Here is an 18,671-nt window from a genome sequence, read left to right as displayed (position 1 = left end):
CCTAACGTGAAAAGTAAAAAGTAATAAATTATTAACATAACTACGTTTAATTGAATAAAAATAATTAGTTTGATATTTTTTAAATTAACTTACATGACAATTTTTAGGATTTCTTAACATATAAATTATTAAAGAGAGAATGTATCAAAAAATGGTACTTGTAAAAATTAAAAAAAAGTTTTGATGCAATTTTTTTTAAATATGAATTTTTTTTTTTTCTTATAAAAGAAGTAACAGGCTATGTTAATTTTTAAAATTTTTAAATACGCATTTTTTAATTTTTAAATGAGTATTAACTATTTCGTTAGTTTTTTTTCATGAAAAAAAAAATAATTTATTCATATAGTCTTTTCCTTCCATAAAATTCATTCTAAAAAGTTTAAATCAATTAAAAATCATTGACATTTATTCAGTAAATTTTCCACAATAGTATTAACAATCATTTGATATTCTCATTATTTAGATTATTTTATTTTAAATTAACAAGTTAACAAATACTGCTATAATTTTCTTTTACACTTCATCAGATAAATTCAATTTACGATTTCGATTTGTGAGAGTCTTCTTTAAATTTTTTATTTTTATAAAAACTTTTTCTTCACGTTTTTAACATTTTATACGAAACTAACTATTTTGACTCTGGTACCAATACTATCTGTTAAATAAATTTTTTTTCTTAAACGACCTAGAAATAATCCAAGTGACCGCTGACCCCGATAATTCTCTCCTACTTGCAACTTAAAACCTCTTTCTCAAAAAATAATAGTATATTTTTTATTTAACAGATTATAATTAAAATTATATTGATATTTTATGATAAGTAAAAAAAAAAAGAATTCGTTGAAATGTGCTCAATTTTTTCAAATAAAATAAAAAATTTAACACGAAATCATGAATAAGATACTAAAAGAGGCTTCCACCTTTCGTAACTCAACTCTTCAGTTTCAGAGTGATAAATCCAGATAGTAAAAATAACCAAAATAGGAGGTAAAGAAATAGATGAAAGATTTTTAACGACAGCAAGAGTTGATTATTGTGCCGAGAAGCTGAAAAATAAGAGCAAAAAAACTACAAGTGGGAGGAGCTCGGGTTTATGCTGCTCAAAAGATATCTCTATGACATTGCCGTAATAATGACATAAGAGTATTTTTTGAAGTTTGCTTTTATAGTTATAGACAAACTGAAGAGTTATACTCAAGCTTGGTTGATAATTTAAGTTACCTGTAATAACTGTCAATCAAATTTTTACCTCCACTTTATATTTAAAAAAAAAAACAGAATGAAAAATTATTAAATTATGGTAAAAGTAAATTACAATTTAAATCCATTAAATCAAAGTTATTTTTTTTTATTAATTACCGGTTGAACCTTTTTTAATTTACAATTAATAATAATAGTGGAATTAAAATGGATAAATAAATAAAAAAAAAATAATTATAAGATTCCGGGACAGAAATAAAAAAGGTGGAGTTGCTAACGCATAAATTATCTTCTCCCATTAATTATCTGTTTTTTAATTTTGTCTCCGGCAAAAATAATCTGATGAATGAAATTAAAAAAAAAAATTGATGAAATAATTAGACCGCGTTATTTATTATTGTGTATTTACTTTGGCATTAATTTAAATATATTTTAAAAGTTAAAAATTATTGTATTAGCAATTCTGAGTAGACTCGATTTTAATATGGTAATTTTTTAATGCATTGATTAATAATAAATTATAAATTATGACTAACGGATAGTCTATTAAAAAAAGCTGTCAATATCAAGTGCTTGAAAACAAAGTTTTTTTATAATTAAATAATTATACAGTTGTGACACTTAATTAGCGCTCAGTTAGGCAACGGGGAGTTTTCTGAATAAAGTATCGGCATTTAAAACAATATTTATCAAACTTTTAGTAACACATTTAAAAATTAATTTCTCGAAATGAATATTAATGCACGGGTAGAGGGAACTAAATTTATTTTCTCCGTAATTAATAACAAATCATACTTCAAAATAACCCAAAGACCCAGTATGGCAGTGACTCGCGCCAAGTGTACGTTAAACATGTTTGCAATCCCACACAAACGTCAATGTATCACACAAAGCCTGTTACCAAAGTCACAGATCATTGGATAATGATAGGATGTCCCATTCCATCGTTTATTCTCTGCTCCCCTTCGAAACACAACTATCATCATCTTATCGCTAAATTACTTAGCGGGTCGGTTAACGACATACGGTTGCATACAATACATCCAGCTACATTGCCATTCTGCATTCAACAATAATTCCAATAAGTTATCTATAAGAGAATATCAATACTATGTCAAATACTCGCGGGGTTAGTGCAGGGTGGATAATTTTTAATCCCTTTGGAATTAAATTAATTCCAAGAAGGATTTTATTTGTATTATTAATTAAAACTCCGCGGAGTGAATTTTGCACGCCTCATAGCGCGAAGCGCGTGAGGTTTTGCTTTATACTCGATTTGTCAAGGTCAAGCAATTTTATGATCTTTAAATGACTCCTTCACAACCATATTACACTTATACAATGATATAAGTAGATGTACACCGAAAAAACACTTAAATTAAACCATCTTTTACTTTCTAAAATCATTTCATGTTGCTATTTTGAAAAAAAAAAACGTTTTGAAAGAAGTTTTACGTGGACGTCCGGATGTCACCCCATTTTGGATGTACCAACGATTACTCCCGAACAAATTGATATTTCAAGACCGGACCTTTTTTATTAGTTTAAGAATTCAACGAACTGGGTCCGTATTTCATATCAGTGGCCTAGTTTACGTATTTTTTTTTTAATTGTATTTTTATTAAAATTCACTACGATACAACCGTACAAAGCCAAATTAACTTTTCTTATTTGTCACGTGAAAACTATGGCGCCACTTGATCAAGCTAGATTTTTTTAGACTGCGTGCGCATATGACAAGAAAAAAGAGCGCCGATATTTAAAAAAAAAAAATAAAAAATACTCTGTAAGAAATTACTTAATTATAATTTTTTTTTTTTTTAATCAATTACACAATTAATTTTTTTCTTAAGAAATGAATGAGCGTTATGAGGCGTGCACTTTTGGATTTTCCAAACTTTTTTATTGTTGAATAAAAAACATAGTTGTTCTTTATTTAGAAGTAACAAAATACGTATTGAGAGATAAAGAAAATTAATACAAACTTTTTTTTTGGTTTGATGTAAAAAATAAATTTTAATACTTTTTAAAAATTGCATCAATATTTTTGTTTAATTTCTACAAGTAGCATTTTTTGATAAATTTCCTCTACAATACTTTATTTGTTGAGAAATGCTAAAAATTGCTAAATCAGTTCATTTAATTAATTTTATTTAATTAAACAGAAATTTTAATCGTTTTTTACTTTTTATGTTAAGATTTATGAACAAAATTTTGTTCAATGTTTCAAATTCTAATTTTTTTGAAAAAATTTAATAATTATGTACAAATTTAAATTTAAGATAAATTTTTTCGTGTGTTGGTTCCACTATTCTTGATCTGCCGACTAAATATCCCCGGACAAAATATGGTAAATAATTAAATTTTTAAATAAATCTATTCAAAACAATAAATTTGAAAAAAATTATCAATTTTATTTTAAATTAATTTTTATTAATGGCATTTCAACAAATAGGGAAGAAGTACCGTTTGTGGCCACTGTACGGTTTATGGCCATTTATTGTTCAAATAAACGATAGAAATGAATTTATATTAATAAATCATTATAAATGTAATTTATTTTAATATAAATTTTTTAAAACTCTACAAAAATATGGCTATAATATTATAATTTTTTATAAATTAATTCAAATGTTAACTGGCCAAAAACGGTGCTAAGGTGGCCAAAAACGTTACTTCTACCCTATTCGTAGTACGATTTTACAAAAACTTAAAATATTGGTTATTCGGTAACATTTGTAAATTATCACAAAAATGATCATTGATCATAATTTAACTATCACAAATACAACAAAATGAAATCAGTTGATAAATAACAACGAATACCACAAAATTAAATGTTACAAAAAAATTGATTATCAATAATACTAAAAATTATAATATTTTTGAATATTGCACTTGTAATTTAAACGTGATCCCACACTGAAAAAATATATATGCTGACAAAAATTCATATACGTCGCACATATAAAATATATACGCCACATACTTTTTTTTTGCCCCCCTATATGCGGCATATATTTTTTTTCAGTGCGGGATTTTATACGTGTTTATCTAAAAAAATACGCCGAAACATAAGCTTGTTACCGTGTTGTGCCCTTTTATTATGGATTTTTTATATATTTAATTATTCTGTCGCAGTGATATTCAGTCTCGGGGATATTTTGTCCGGGATATTTTATCGGGGCATCAAGAATGCTGATACCAAGTGTGTCACATTGAAAAAAATAGCTCGATTTAAGAGAAAAAATCTTGAACCAAGAAACTTATTTTGAAGAGCTTCTTAATTTAAGTAAAAAAAATTTTTAAACTATCAAATTTTTATTAATTCAAGAATTTTTCGCTATCAATTTTTTCTCCTTTGATCAAATTATTTTTTTTTTTTTTTTTTTTTCAGTGTAATAATTCAGAATTTAAAATTTGTTTCAGCTAATACAATTAAGTCAGAAAACTCCGTACGGCCAGTGTTTGATTTTTTTATTCCTGTACTCTGAGTGGTAGAAGTAAATATTTACTCTCAATTTTCGACAGTGTACAATGTTTTTATTTTCTTATTTATATAAACAAACATCCGATGCAAATAGTAACCCTTATTGAGCAAAAGTATTAGGAAACATTTTAATCTTTAAAATCATTTTAAATCATCAGTGCTAATGGACAGTTAGCATATGAGGAATCATGTTTATTCCTTTTATTTTATCAGGGAATAATCAAAGATCATACCGAGTGAAAAGAATGATCGATGAGAAATTTAAAGTAAAAACGACGCAGCCGAAAAAATTAATTTGTATCTTACTAAGGCTTTAGGCTAGATTAAATTACGTATCGAGTGATTTATTGGAGCCCGGTATATTATTAAGTCAGTATAACGACGAGAAATTCTTGTTTGGACACGATGGAGCGCGACGGTACCCACACAAAGGTATTACTATCCTATATATACACGTAAGTATAGTATGGTATATAATATCCTTACCGATATCTGATATGGTAGCCGTGTAGATGAAACTAAGCCTTGCATACAATCGATTGGGAGATTTCTTAGCGAACTACTAAAGAATTTCGAAAATCCCTTGTTATATCCTTGTCATTTACCCTTTAGCTATCGTACAATATTTGATATTTAATAATGTATAATAAAGGCTAGAGACGAGAATATCGATCTTATGCATGCGCGAATTCTCGTTTGGCTTCTGTGTTTTTCTGCACGATGTGCGATGCAAGACGGTAATGCATGTGAAACCATAAAAAATGGTCCGCCGTCCATAAACTGAAGGTTTAATTAATTTTTCAGATGGGAATTTAATTAATTTATGTAAACGACGAATATGAGACGCGGGTGTAAGGCGAGTGTGAGATTAATTGGATTTTTTTTGGTCACGGAAAAAATAATAAATATCGGATTAAAATCGTTTTAAAAATTAATAACTGTCATCAGTGACACCTGTTACTACTGATATATTTTCCTGATAACAATTATTTGAATTTAACCGACAGAGTTAGCTTTTCGATCGATCTTTTCGTTGTATTTATTTATTGAATTTTAATGCCAAGGTATAGAGCTTTGTTTCATGTAATTAGAGTAAATAAATGGATAATATTAACATTTTATACTAGTCACATTAATATAATATTATTTTATGTATTGTAAAGTCTTGAAAGATTCTAGTTTAAGATTTCAGGTGGCAAATCTTGAAAAAACCGTATAACTGATACTACGAACGATTGCTCATAAGTTGTAACAAAATTTGGAATTTTGATAATATTGTTGTTTTTTTAACAGCTTTTATATCATGCTTATTGTACACAAGGGTTATTAATATATATATAAATATAAGCACGTGTATATATGTATTAAATTTTCAGGATATGTTCTATATAATAACAAAAGTATGTGTCGCAACATGAGTCCTCTAACGCTCGCGCATCTGTAGATGACAAGTTATTTAAAATTCTACCGAATTTATATTCACGATATTATATGTTTGTGTTATGTATGGATAGATAGATTTAAATGAAAATTTTTAAGTTTTTTTAATTGTTTGTTGGATTTTTTTTTTTATGACGGATTAAAAAAGTTTTCAATTTTTATAATTTACAACGGTATTTTCACGCTCATTTAGTGCTGTTTTGTTATATGTTTCTATATAAATTTTAATATTAATATAATGTAAATAATAAAATAAATATAAAAAAATTTTAATACAAAAAAGGAGGATTTAGAAATGTTGAAAAGTTTTTTTTATAATGAAATGTAATGAATATTTATAATAGAAAGAAAATTAGGAAAACGGTTGACCCTGAAGGCCATCCCTGCAACTTCCCGCTAATTCCATACTTAAACGCTTAAAATTGCACCGATGACGTTTTTGAGCTCTTCGAGCTCAAAAATACAATTTATGAGTTATTTTGAGCTCTCCGAACTCTAAGAGATTGCTTTTCTATGCTTTTAAGCTCTTCGAGCTTAAAAGTCTGATAGAGATTTGATGACACTATTTTTTTGAATTTTTAAACCGCAATAACTTTTGAATTAATAAACCGATTTTCACGCGGTTGGTGGCATTCAACGCAGTTTTTTAAGCTTCATCAAGAATCTTCAAGTTTTAATTGATAGAGCCAAAAATTTCGGAGTAATTCTGGAAAAACACTTTTTTCGGTTTTCTTTCGTCAACGACAACTCACGAACGAATTAACCGATTTTGACTGGACTGGCGGCGATCGACGTGGTTTTTTGATGTTAAGAGCTGATTAGTTTTTGGAATTGATCGGTAAAGCCGTTTAAAAGTTATTCCAAAAAAACCACTTTTGAAAAAAATTGTTTTTGTAATTTTTTTGCAATTTCTCAAAATCTACCGGTCCGAATCGTTCCAAAGTATATACAAAATCTAAGTTTGGTCAAGCCCTTTCAAATGGCACCAACCGCGATCAAATCGGTCGTAAAACGGGGTAAAAACAATAACTTCCCGATTTTTGAAAATCTTCGATTTTCTTAGCGGGAAGTTAAAAGTTAAAAACGTCGGCGAACTTTAGTGTTATTATAATATTTATTAATTTGTGATATGATACTGAAGTTAGCTGATAACCGTCAATTTTTTTTAAATTTTTATAACAATCTATTACAATTGATTTTTAATAAAAATTTTTAAAAATGTTAAATTTCTGCTAATTTAAGTATTCTATAAATATGTATAATTATTTAACATTTAGAGTTCGATGCGTTTTTTCAGGTGATTTCGATTCCCTCTAAAACGCTCTCTTGTTCTTGCATCTATTGTTGGATATTAAATAACAGTCGGTAGTGAAGAGCACTATTAAAAATTTCTTTTTTATCATCGCTTAGGACATCTCACTGGAAAAAAACTTTTTCAGTGACTGATACTGTAATTTTTAAATATTTCGATCAACGATCAAAACAAAAGACAACTGTTAACAGCCGAGACCAGTGATTGCAGTTTCAATCGGCTTAGCGAAACGAATGGAAATTTTGAAAAAACGTTTTTAGAGATAATAGATAATTTAATAAACTATTTCACCACAAAGCGTTTTTTTAAAAAATTTCATTCGTTTCGTGAAACCAATCGAAACTGCAATTGCTCTGCTGTTGGGAGTGCGACAGAGATAGTTCCGTTGAACTCCGTGAGAGCAAAGCGAGAAAAAGATGGTCTCGCCTGTTAAGTAGAAAATTTTTATTTTTAATGTAATTAATCTAATTTTTACAATCAATTGCAAAATGAACGCATTCATAACATCTTACACTGAAAATTAAAAAAAAATTTCCAATATAGAACACTTTCCATTAACTTTTATCAGGCAGCTTCATTTTATTTACTAACAAACCCTGTTGAAAATCTCCAATAAGATCCCATCAAAAGCGACAAAAGCCACTTAGAAACCAATAAAATTTATGAGTTTCTAAGTGGCTTTTGTCGCTTTTGATGGGATCCTATTGGAAATTTTAAACAGGGAAGAGAACAGTAATTAAATAAAAACTATAATTAAAAATCAGGAATTTTTCAAAGTTTAAAACTTGTTTCAATTAAAATATTTTTAACTTCCCGCTAAGAAAATCGAAGATTTTCAAAAATCGGGAAGTTATTGTTTTCACCCCGTTTTGCAAAAATCGAGTTTTCATCAGATCTCGACGTTTGAAGATCACAGGAAGCTTCCCTGACTATCCCCGCGAGGTTGTCACGGTGTCTGTATGTCTGTATGTATGTATATGTGTGTGTGAAAGTATTCGAACCGCTTATAACTTTTGAACGGCTTGACTGATTTCATCGCGGTTGATGTCATTCGAAAGGGCTTGACCAAACTTAGATTTTTAAAACTATTTGGACTGATTCAGATCAATAGATTTTGAGAAATCTTCAAAAAACTGAAAAAAACATTTTTTTCAAATGTGGTTTTTTTGGAATAACTTTTAAACGGCTTGATGGTTCAATTCCAAAAACTAATCAGCTCTTAACCTCAAAAAACCACGTCGATCGCCACCAGTCCGGTCAAAATCGGTTGATTCGTTCGAGAGATATCGTGAACGAAAGAAAACCGAAAAAAGTGTTTTTTCGGAATAACTCCGAAATTCCTAGCGCGATCAATTTAAAATTTGAGTTTCTTTGTGAGGCTTGAAAAACTGCGTCGAATGCTGCCAACCGCGTGAAAATCGGTTCATTCAAAGTTATTGCGGTTTAAAAATTCAAAAAATAGTGTCTTATCAAATCTCTATCAGACTTTTGAGCTCGAAGAGCTCAAAAGCATAGAAAAGCAATCTCTGTGAGCTCGGAGAGCTCAAAATAACCCATAAATTGTATTTTTAAGCTCGAAGAGCTCAAAAACGTCATTGGTGCAATTTTAAGCGCCTAAGTATGGAATTAGCGGGAAGTTGCAGGGATGGCCTTCAGGGTCAACTGTTTTTCTAATTTTTTTTTATTATTTTGCAATAATTTTTTTAATAAAAAAAAGTTCTAAAAATTTTTAAATGTCAGCTAACTTAATTTTCATATAAATATTCAATTTTAAGAATTAAAAAAAATTATTTTAACACTCACATTGACAGCAAACAGAAATAGCATCATAAAATTCACCTTCACTATTAATCATCACATCATTAATTGTTTATTTTCTTAAATATTATCACAAAAAAAAATAATTGTTAACTTTACAATAATACCCCGTGCTGTTGTTTGTTACGTCATAATTCCGTCAGCCGTTATTTCGCTTAGGAAAAAACTTTTGCGCATGCGCCAGTTAACCGCGCATGCGCAATGACACTCCAGCGCAAGTTTAAACACTTTAAATTTGACGAATCAGTTTTACACATGCTTTAACCAAAACATAAACATAACCATAAAAATTTATGAGTTTTTTTTATTTTTAGTTTTTAATAAGTCATTTTATTTTTAAATAATAAATTTGTTTAAAATGTTGAAAGATTATCTTTTAAAAAATAATTATAGTGATTTGTTGGAAATACTTAAAGCGCCTGATGTATCGCGACATTATTCTATTTATGTTAAGTATGTAATAATTTATTTATTTATAGTGTATTTATTTTTAAATGACATTTATTGCTTTTATTGAAATTAACTAGGAATTTTTATTTATTTTCTATAATCCTAAAATCAATATCTGAAATTTTTATAATTTTTTTGATAAAAAAAATATTTTAAAAAATTCACACTTAAAATTTTTTTTTTAATTTCTGGAAGAAAAATTTTTTGTAATTATTTTTTAAACAAAAATTATCAGCTCTTTTAATTCCAATATCATTAATTCTTTAAATTTACATCTGCATAAATAAAATAAAAATTATTAAACATTTAATAATATTGTAATTTTATAAAAAACTAAAGTAAATAAATTTCAGTGTGGCGAAGCTGTATGTAGATGACTTGGAAATGGTTGAAAAAATAACCAAAAGGCCGAAAAAATTCTTGCCTTTGTGTGATCAGTCCGCAATCGCAGCTCAAAAAGTTATTATGAACGACGATGAAATTCCCCAAGAAGAACTTCGGCTTAAACGCAAAGTGCACATCAGGATAACCGGAGCACCCTGGAAAATAAACGACGAGACTGATGGACAGTTGGTGTCAATCACTGGCATAACTGTCAGAATATCGCAGCCCACTATGTTGACCAAATGTAAGCGATATTCGTGCAAAAAATGCAGCTATGTTACTACTTATCAGGTAAACTGTTTGTATTTTTAAACTAAACTCATGAAATTTTAAAATACTTAGATGAAAATTAAGCTAGCTGACATTAAAAAATTTTTAGAATTTTTGTTTATTGAAAGAATTATTAAAAAAATAAAAACAAAGTTTTATTTGTAAAAAATTTGAGTTTCATTTTGAAAAAATATTTTTTAGCTTTAATTTAATAAATAAAAAAAAATCAAAAAGGTCGACTAACTTTAGTGTTATAAAATACTTGGTCATCTATCTGTAATTAAATGTTTGATTGCATCGCAGCTTAATTGGGAGACAATGTCATACTCAACTAACAACGGAGAGTGCGAATCATGTTACAGCAAAAGCTTGATACCTGTAATCAGTCCCGACCTAGAAGACGTCTATGATTACCAGGAGGTTAAAATTCAAGAGCAATCTAAGGGTGAAATTGAAAGCTCATTCAATGTTGGCATGCAAGTGGTGTTGCTTGATGATTTAATTGATAAGTGTAAACCTGGTGATGATGTTGAAATAAGGTAAGCATTTAATATTTATAATTTTGATTAATAATACATTTTTTTTTGTATAACACTGAAAAGTAATGCAAGTAAAAATCTCCTTGAATAATAAAAATAAAATAATTAGAGCTAGGATTTTTGCCTTAATTTCAAAATAAAAATTGATAATTAATGGTGTCAAATTTTTGCAATCACGGCGGAAATATTGACGTATAAAAATTTTTTAAATAAAACATGTTCAAAATGTAATTTTATAAATAAAGTCTCCTATGATTTTTTCTTAAGACCAATAAAAAAGCCGCAATTTCAAAATTAAGATTTTTATAATTAGAGAAAATTTGAATCATTTATTATGAATCTTAATTCGAAAATTACGGTGGATTAAATTTTCCACAACTTTTTTATAAAAACTTTTCTTACAATACTAATACTTTTAACAAAAATTTTAAACCTAAAAATAATAAATTTAAATTATTAACAATAAATTGTATTTGTTTTTATTTTAGTGGTGTTATCACAAGAAGATGGGGCCAGCTTGAGGAAGGCAGAAGAATGGAACACACTACAATTATGATCGCGAATAATGTTAACGTACTTCACAAAGTTATAAATTCAGATTACAAACAGGCTGAAGTAAGAGAAATATTTGACAATTATTGGAAGATTTATGAAAACGATCCTTTGGTTGGTCGGAATAAAATTTTAGCATCTATTTGCCCTCAAGTAAGTATTATTACTTAGTTTTTACCTCCAAAATCAATTAAATTATGATACTTAATTAAAAATATTTGTTTAAAAAGTTTTAGAATTTTTTCAACAAATAAATTATAGTAAAACGAAATTACAGGCGTGAAATTAAAAAAAAAAAATGATATTTGAAAATGCTCTATCTCTAGATACATAATTAAGAAATGACCTTGTATCTCGTGAACTATTGACATTTTTAAAGATATAAGCTCATCCGGACATTACACTCATCAAGACCTTTCATTTGAGTACCCACATCGTTTTTTCATATATTTATATATATTATATATATGTATATATGAAAAATATATGAAAATGCATGTGGGTACTCAAATGAAAGGTCTCGATGAGTGTAACATCGAAATGAGTTTATATCTTAAAAAATGTTAATAATTAAGGAATGACATTGTATCTTGCCAACTAATAATATTTTTAAAAATATAAGCTCATCCCGACATTACACTCATCAAGACCTTTCATTTGAGTACCCACATCGTTTTTTCATATATTGATATATATTATATATATGTATATATGAAAAATATATCAAAAATGCATGTGGGTACTCAAATGAAAGCTCTTGATGAGTGTAACATCGGGATGAACTTATATCTTTAAAAACGTCAAAATTTAAGAAAGTACAGTGCAATTAAACAAAAGTCATTATTTAATAAAGCAAAATCTTATTTATTTATAATTACAAGTCATGGCAGTCACATAGTGACTGCAAGGTTTCTAGTACTAATTAATTTATTAAAAAAATTGGAAAATTTTTATTAATTTAAATATTACATTAAATTTTTCTTAAAGCTCTATGGAATGTTCACTGTAAAATTATCACTGGCAATTGTTTTAGCTGGTGGTGTTCCTCGGCTAAATCAAACAGGTATTTTAAATATCTATACAAATTATTAAATTATTAACATTAGATTGATACAAATAATATTTCCAGGCGTAAGAATACGTGGTGAGCCGCACCTTCTGATGATCGGCGACCCTGGAACGGGTAAATCTCAAATCCTACGTGCAGCAGCTAAATTAGCCACGAGATCAGTTTCTACCACGGGAATAGGCACAACAGCTGCTGGATTGACAGCAGCAGCGGTGAAAGATTCTGACGGATGGCACTTGGAAGCCGGTGCGCTGGTACTCGCTGATAAAGGAGTCTGCTGTGTGGACGAGTTCTCCACGATGAGCGCAAATGATCGAGCATCAATGCACGAGGCGATGGAGCAGCAGACAATATCCATAGCCAAGGGCGGACTTGTTAGCACTTTAAACACTCGTTGCTCTCTTGTGGCAGCCATGAATCCTGTTGGTGGAAAAATTGTCCCAGATGAAGAAGTTAAGACTCGCATTGGTGGCCCTTTGCTGTCGCGTTTTGATATTATTCTCTATCTGCAGGATAATAATAACAAAGATTGGGATGAATTGACCACTGGGCATATTGTTGACAGAAAATGTGAAGACGAAATTAATTCAACTAAAAGGTTTTTATTTTTTTTATCATTTAAATTTTGTTTTATTTTTATGGTTCAAATTTTTGATGTTATGGCTAAAATATTGGTTCTATAGAAAACTTTTTCAAATAAATTTGTTCAAAATTTAATTCTATAAAAAAAAAGCGCCATTCTACCACTCCCGACATGGTTAGGTACATTTGTTGTTTGAATATTGAAAAAAACCCTTTATTAAAAGGCAATTATTTATTTATTTATTGCATAAGAACGCTGATTGGCAGTGTACATTAATTATAACAATCAAATATTTTAAGTGATATTTGAATTTAATATAAATTTAAATAATGAGAATAAGGCCAAAAATAAAAATAAAATAGAATAGGTGATATTGTGAATGTTTTAGTTATTTAGTATTGAATTATGTTCTAAATTTTTTTTTTTATTATATTTTTGCAAATAATGATATGAGACCGACTACAACAAATAGATATTCAAAGACATTTACCTAAAAAATAGGATTTATGACAGATGAAAGTCATTTGATGATAAGAGCTAAAAATTAATTTATTCTTGATATTTTATTTATTTTCCCAACTACAAAATAAATTGAAAAAAGTATTAAATGGCGACGAATAATAGCTCAAATTGAAGATAATTATCTGAATTTTAAAATAAATTTAATAGATTTAAGCTAACTTTTAAGGCTTAAAAATTATTTTAAAAAAAAGGACCGAAATATATTCATTGAAAAATTTTTTCAAATTTTCAAAATCACGAAATTAATTTAAAAAATCATCAAAACTAAACGAATAATAGCTTAAATAAAAGATAATGAAATGTTTTTTTCTGCCCTCCAGGCGGAAAGTGGCAACTTTCGGCCCGCTGCGCTAAACGAAATTGCCGCTTTCCGCCTCTGTCGGACAGAAAAATAGTATACAAACCTATGGCAGGAAAATAATAAATATCTCAGATCACATATATGTCGACCTCGGCTTCGCCTCGGGCAACATATATGTGTTCTGAGACATTTCTCATTTTCTTGCCACAGGTGTGTAATATACTATTACATCTGGGAAATTATTTCCATAAAATATACGAAATTAAAAATTTTTTTAAAATGAAGAAAATTATGACCAAATTTTCTTAAAATTACGACATGAGATCGGCTACAATAGATAGATTTATAAAGAAATCTATCTAAAAATTTCCCTCATGTTTTTTTCTTAAAATCAATAATTTCACCCCAATTTTAAAAGTAAGATTGATAATTATCACAAAACAAAATTCGAATCTTAATTTTGAAATTACAGCCAAAATATTGGATTTTATTTTAATATCATAATAAACCTATTTCTTTTTTTTATAAAATTAAATTTTTAGCAACTTTTATTTAAATTATTCTTCTATAGGACCAATATTTTCGCCGTAATATTAAAAATTTGATCAATTTATTTTAAAATAGCGGCAAAAAATTCGACCCTATTTGTAAATAATTTTTTTTTATGATTTTTTAGAAGTGCAAAAAATCCAATGGTTCTATTAAAATCAGAAAACTTGTGGAAGAATGAAAGTCTGAGAGAATATTTTGCATACGTCCATTCATTCGATCCTGTGATATCTCCAGAAGCAGATCAAATATTGAGGGCTGTGTTTTTATATTTGAGATCTGATGCAAGCAGATATGAGGACAGGACAACTGTTAGACTTTTTGATAGTCTTCTCAGGTAGTTGTAATTTTTAAATTTATTTTTTTTTTTTTGTTAATAATATTTAAGATTTTTTTATCAGGTTAGCAGAAGGACATGCAAGACTGATGTACAAAAAAACTGTTGATGTCCAGGATGCAATCGTTGCTGCCCAACTTGTGGGAGTTGTACCGATGAAAATGGACTCCGGTTGTCCGTTTCCTGAAGATCCGCAAGCGGTTTTTGAAGAAGAGGGTAAGTTAATTTTATAGATTTTCCTTGTCAAGTTTAATAGTTGAAAATTTTTAATTTAAATTTTCTGATAATAATCTTCATTTTGAAATTGAGGCTTTTTTATTGGTCTTAAGGAAGTTCGAGCGTAACTAATGAGTCAAAATAATGTTAAAATTTTTTAGTAGATTTCATAGAAATCTAACTATTGCATTGGTCCTCATGACGGAATTTTTAAAAAATTTTGAGACTTTTGACTTGAAGAGCTCAAAAACCTCATAAGTGCAATTTTAAGCGCTTAGATATGGAATTAGCGGAAGTTGCAGGGATGGCCTTTAGGGTCAACCGTTTTCCAGATTTTTTTTGTGATAAATGAGCGTTATGAGACGTGCACTTTTCTGATTTTCCAAACTTATCTTTTCTCTCCGTGTAGAGTAATCAATTGTTAATTCCGTGAAACTTTTCAAAAATTTAATTTATTCAACTCGGATCATGATTTTCTTACAGTAAATGAAATAAAGCAGAAAAAAATTTGATACATGAGTAATTTTTTTTTAGCTTTATGAAAATATTAGCGCATCAGAACCAATTATCCATATAAAAATAATTTTTAAGACAGTAATAAATTAATTTGTATCAGTTTAATACTTGAATAATCAAAATTTTATACATTTAGAAGTTTACGTCTGAATAACTTTAGAACGGCTGTCTTTATGATAAAAGTGTAAGAGACCTTTTTTGTAGAGCGTTGAATTTTCTACAATAATATGCTATTGACTTATATATATGAGGTGCGTATGCCGAGCTAGAAAAATAAACAAAAAAAAGAATTTTTTTTCCTATGTTATTTAAATGGGAAATGAAAAATTAGGGACAGACACCTCTAAATATTAATATTAAGAGCTCCGCTTTGAACAGGCTTCTGTTCTCACCTTCATGCAAGTTTTCAGCCTGTTTTTTCGTTGAAAAAAAAAAGTCGCCTAAAATTGACATACCCTAGTATATATATATATATATATATATATATATATATATATATTTAATTATATATATATATATCGGATATAACGCGGCTTGTCACGACGATAGCGTCGCCAATTTACAACGGATCTTTACCAAACTCAACATACTTATTCTACAGATAAATACCAAAGTAAAGTTCAAAGATGAGCTTAATCGGTCAAATAATTTAGAAATACCAGGATTTCAAAATTTTGAAAATCATAAAAATTCATATTTCTTCACTTTCTTACTCGAATAACTTTTGAATGGGATAACTTATTGAAATTCTGTAAAATGCATCTGAAAGCTCTTTAAATAAGCTTCGATTTAAGTACCATATCATATGTGTAGTAAAATTTTTTAGAAATGCCAGGATTTAAAAATTTTCAAAATTATAAAAATTCATATTTTTTCACTTTTTAACCCGAATAACTTCGGAATGGGATAACTTATTGAATCTCTGTAAATTCAATCTGAAAGATTTTTAAATAAGCTTCAATTTGAGTACCATATCATATGTGTAGTCTTAAAATTATGTCCTATTCCGCTATGCCAATTATGAAATTTGCTATTGCACTGGTTTTACAATTCTTCCGTCGATATATATTTTTGTCGATTGCATAGAAGTTAAACACCCTAGTTTTGTATACAATCCTCGTTCTATTTTTTTTCTATTCATGATGAAATCTACTTCCATTTCGGCTGCCGAATAGTCTTTTTTTTTTATTTTAGTCTTCCCAATATTTATTTATTTATTTATTTATTTATTTATTTATTTATTTATTCAATTTTTATGTCAAGGCAAACTAGCCGAATGACAATAATATACATAATTTTTATAATAAAGTACACGTATAACAATATTAAATATATAAGACTAACATCATTATATTTTAATGAAGTTAATAATTTTAAATGATTTAATAACATAGTTGCAATATTCAATAGTACTGTACTATTTATAAAAATGAGAACAACAATAGAATCAATGAGCAATATTTGAAAGCTAATTTTTTCAATGGTAACATATTAGATACTTTAGTAATTTAGAATGTAAATTTTTGATTTTAAATTTTTAAATGGCCTGTTTGACATTTATAGTACATTTATATTCGTCAAAATTCTTTATTTCAATTTAAAATAATTTAAACAGTTTAATAATTGATGATTTTTACTTATTTAATAAAGTAAAGTAATAAAAGGACTTTGGTATTTATTACTTGCCGGAATAAATAAACAGATTTGGCAATAGCACGCTTGATTATACATACCCACAACAGAGACGTGGATGAGTGTGTGAGTTAAACATTTCTCTCCCTGTAACTATTATATTTCTATCCTTTTCTTTTTTCTCAGCTGTTGACGCGATATTGTCAAATCTTTATTCGAATAAATGGCTGACGATAAACCAGTTACAAACATAAAATTTGACTTTAAATATTTCAAAAATTATATCGGTAATGTATTATTATTAAATTGTTTTTATATTTTGCAATAATCCAAGTTTCTTGTGTATAGTTTTTTATCCGTTAAAGTTGGGAGATTAATATTGAAAAAAATAATTAAAGTCTCGACAAAAGTTTGTCCGCCATAAGAGCCCGTGTATAAGGAGATAAAATATATGATTTTTAAAATTTAATATCTAAGTAACTAAACGGTGAATTTTTTTTTAATTTTGGGATTAGATAAATGACGTATTTATTTATACGTATACTTAATTTCAAAGCTCAAAGTTGGAAATTATTTTTTACATTAGATTCGCTGGAACTTCCTTAAGAAAAAATTGAATCCCGGAAAAAATAGACCCGAAATAATTTTGAAGTTTTAAAAAATTTTCATATTATTTCATTTAAAATTATTATAAAATAAAAATTATAATAATAATAATATTTTTTTTTGTAACAAAAAATGGAGCGTTCATTTTGGGAGATGCTTGTTTTTCAGGAAAATTGTGGGTTTAATACAATTATTATTATTATAATTTTTATTTTACAGTAATTTTAATGAAATAATATGAATTTTTCATAACTTTAATATTTTTTCCGGGTATATTTTTTCCAATTACCGAAAAAATTATACGAAATATTTTTTTTATAAAATTAAATTTTGATCACCTTTTATTTAAGAAATTTTTTTATACGATTAATATTTTATCCGTAATGCAAAAATTCGACTTGATTAATTATTAATTTTTATTTTGAAATTAAATTAAATATCCTGGTCTTAGTAATTAATTAATATTATTGATTAAATTACTATGAATTTTTTTCAGCTGACGCAGTATTAAAATTATTGAATGCAGAATATTTGACTCCACCAAAAAGTCTTTAATTTGTGAGTACTTATTAATACTAAGTGATTATTTTTAATTAATAAGATTGTAAATATTCTCTAAAAAAACTTGAAAGTTTATTTTTAAGCATGAAATTATTTTTCCATAAAATATCTTTTAAAAATAATATTAATATTTATTGACTTAAATACTTAACATACAATAAAAATATAATAATAGTAATAATATTGATTAAAAATAAATATTTTATTGAAAAGAAAAAAATTAAAAACAATAATAATAATAATTGTTCATGACAACACACTCACTTAATATATTTTTAAACTCTTTATACTTAATATTTATTATTAATTAATTAATTAATTAAT

At 27.4% G+C, this 18,671-nt stretch overlaps 2 protein-coding genes across 2 annotated transcripts in view; one reads left to right on the top strand and one right to left on the bottom strand.

The window, feature by feature from the left end:
- LOC123261587 (fibroblast growth factor receptor 3-like) overlaps window positions 1-9,379 on the bottom strand; it is a 101,066-nt gene extending 91,687 nt beyond the window's left edge. Inside the window, exon 1 of the mRNA XM_044723266.1 lies at window positions 9,246-9,379. Within this exon, the coding sequence (XP_044579201.1) occupies window positions 9,246-9,297 (52 nt within the window). The 5' untranslated portion in view covers window positions 9,298-9,379. The remainder of the gene's footprint in view (window positions 1-9,245) is intronic.
- A 179-nt stretch (window positions 9,380-9,558) lies between these two features.
- Window positions 9,559-18,413, top strand: LOC123261582 (DNA helicase MCM9-like). The gene is made up of 9 exons (XM_044723257.1): window positions 9,559-9,713; window positions 10,064-10,385; window positions 10,668-10,903; window positions 11,392-11,608; window positions 12,443-12,518; window positions 12,585-13,122; window positions 14,607-14,816; window positions 14,881-15,032; window positions 18,283-18,413. The coding sequence occupies exons 1-9, from the start codon at window positions 9,619-9,621 to the stop codon at window positions 18,339-18,341; spliced, it is 1,905 nt and encodes a 634-aa protein (XP_044579192.1). The 5' UTR covers window positions 9,559-9,618; the 3' UTR covers window positions 18,342-18,413.
- Window positions 18,414-18,671: the final 258 nt, after the last annotated feature.

Source organism: Cotesia glomerata, linkage group LG3 (genome assembly GCF_020080835.1).
Source record: "Cotesia glomerata isolate CgM1 linkage group LG3, MPM_Cglom_v2.3, whole genome shotgun sequence".
In the NCBI taxonomy this organism is placed as follows: Eukaryota; Metazoa; Arthropoda; class Insecta; order Hymenoptera; family Braconidae; genus Cotesia; species Cotesia glomerata.
Note: the sequence above shows the minus strand (reverse complement) of the source record. Positions and strands in the feature narration are given on the sequence as shown.

What these genes read in the sequence shown, in the direction of transcription:
- LOC123261582 (XM_044723257.1), top strand. Translation starts at nt 9,619, where the DNA reads ATGTTGAAAGATTATCTTTTAAAAAATAATTATAGTGATTTGTTGGAA. An exon ending in CATTATTCTATTTATGTTAA is followed by an intron (nt 9,714 to 10,063) that starts GTATGTAATAAT and finishes AATAAATTTCAG; the next exon opens with TGTGGCGAAGCTGTATGTAG. An exon ending in TAGCATCTATTTGCCCTCAA is followed by an intron (nt 11,609 to 12,442) that starts GTAAGTATTATT and finishes TTTTTCTTAAAG; the next exon opens with CTCTATGGAATGTTCACTGT.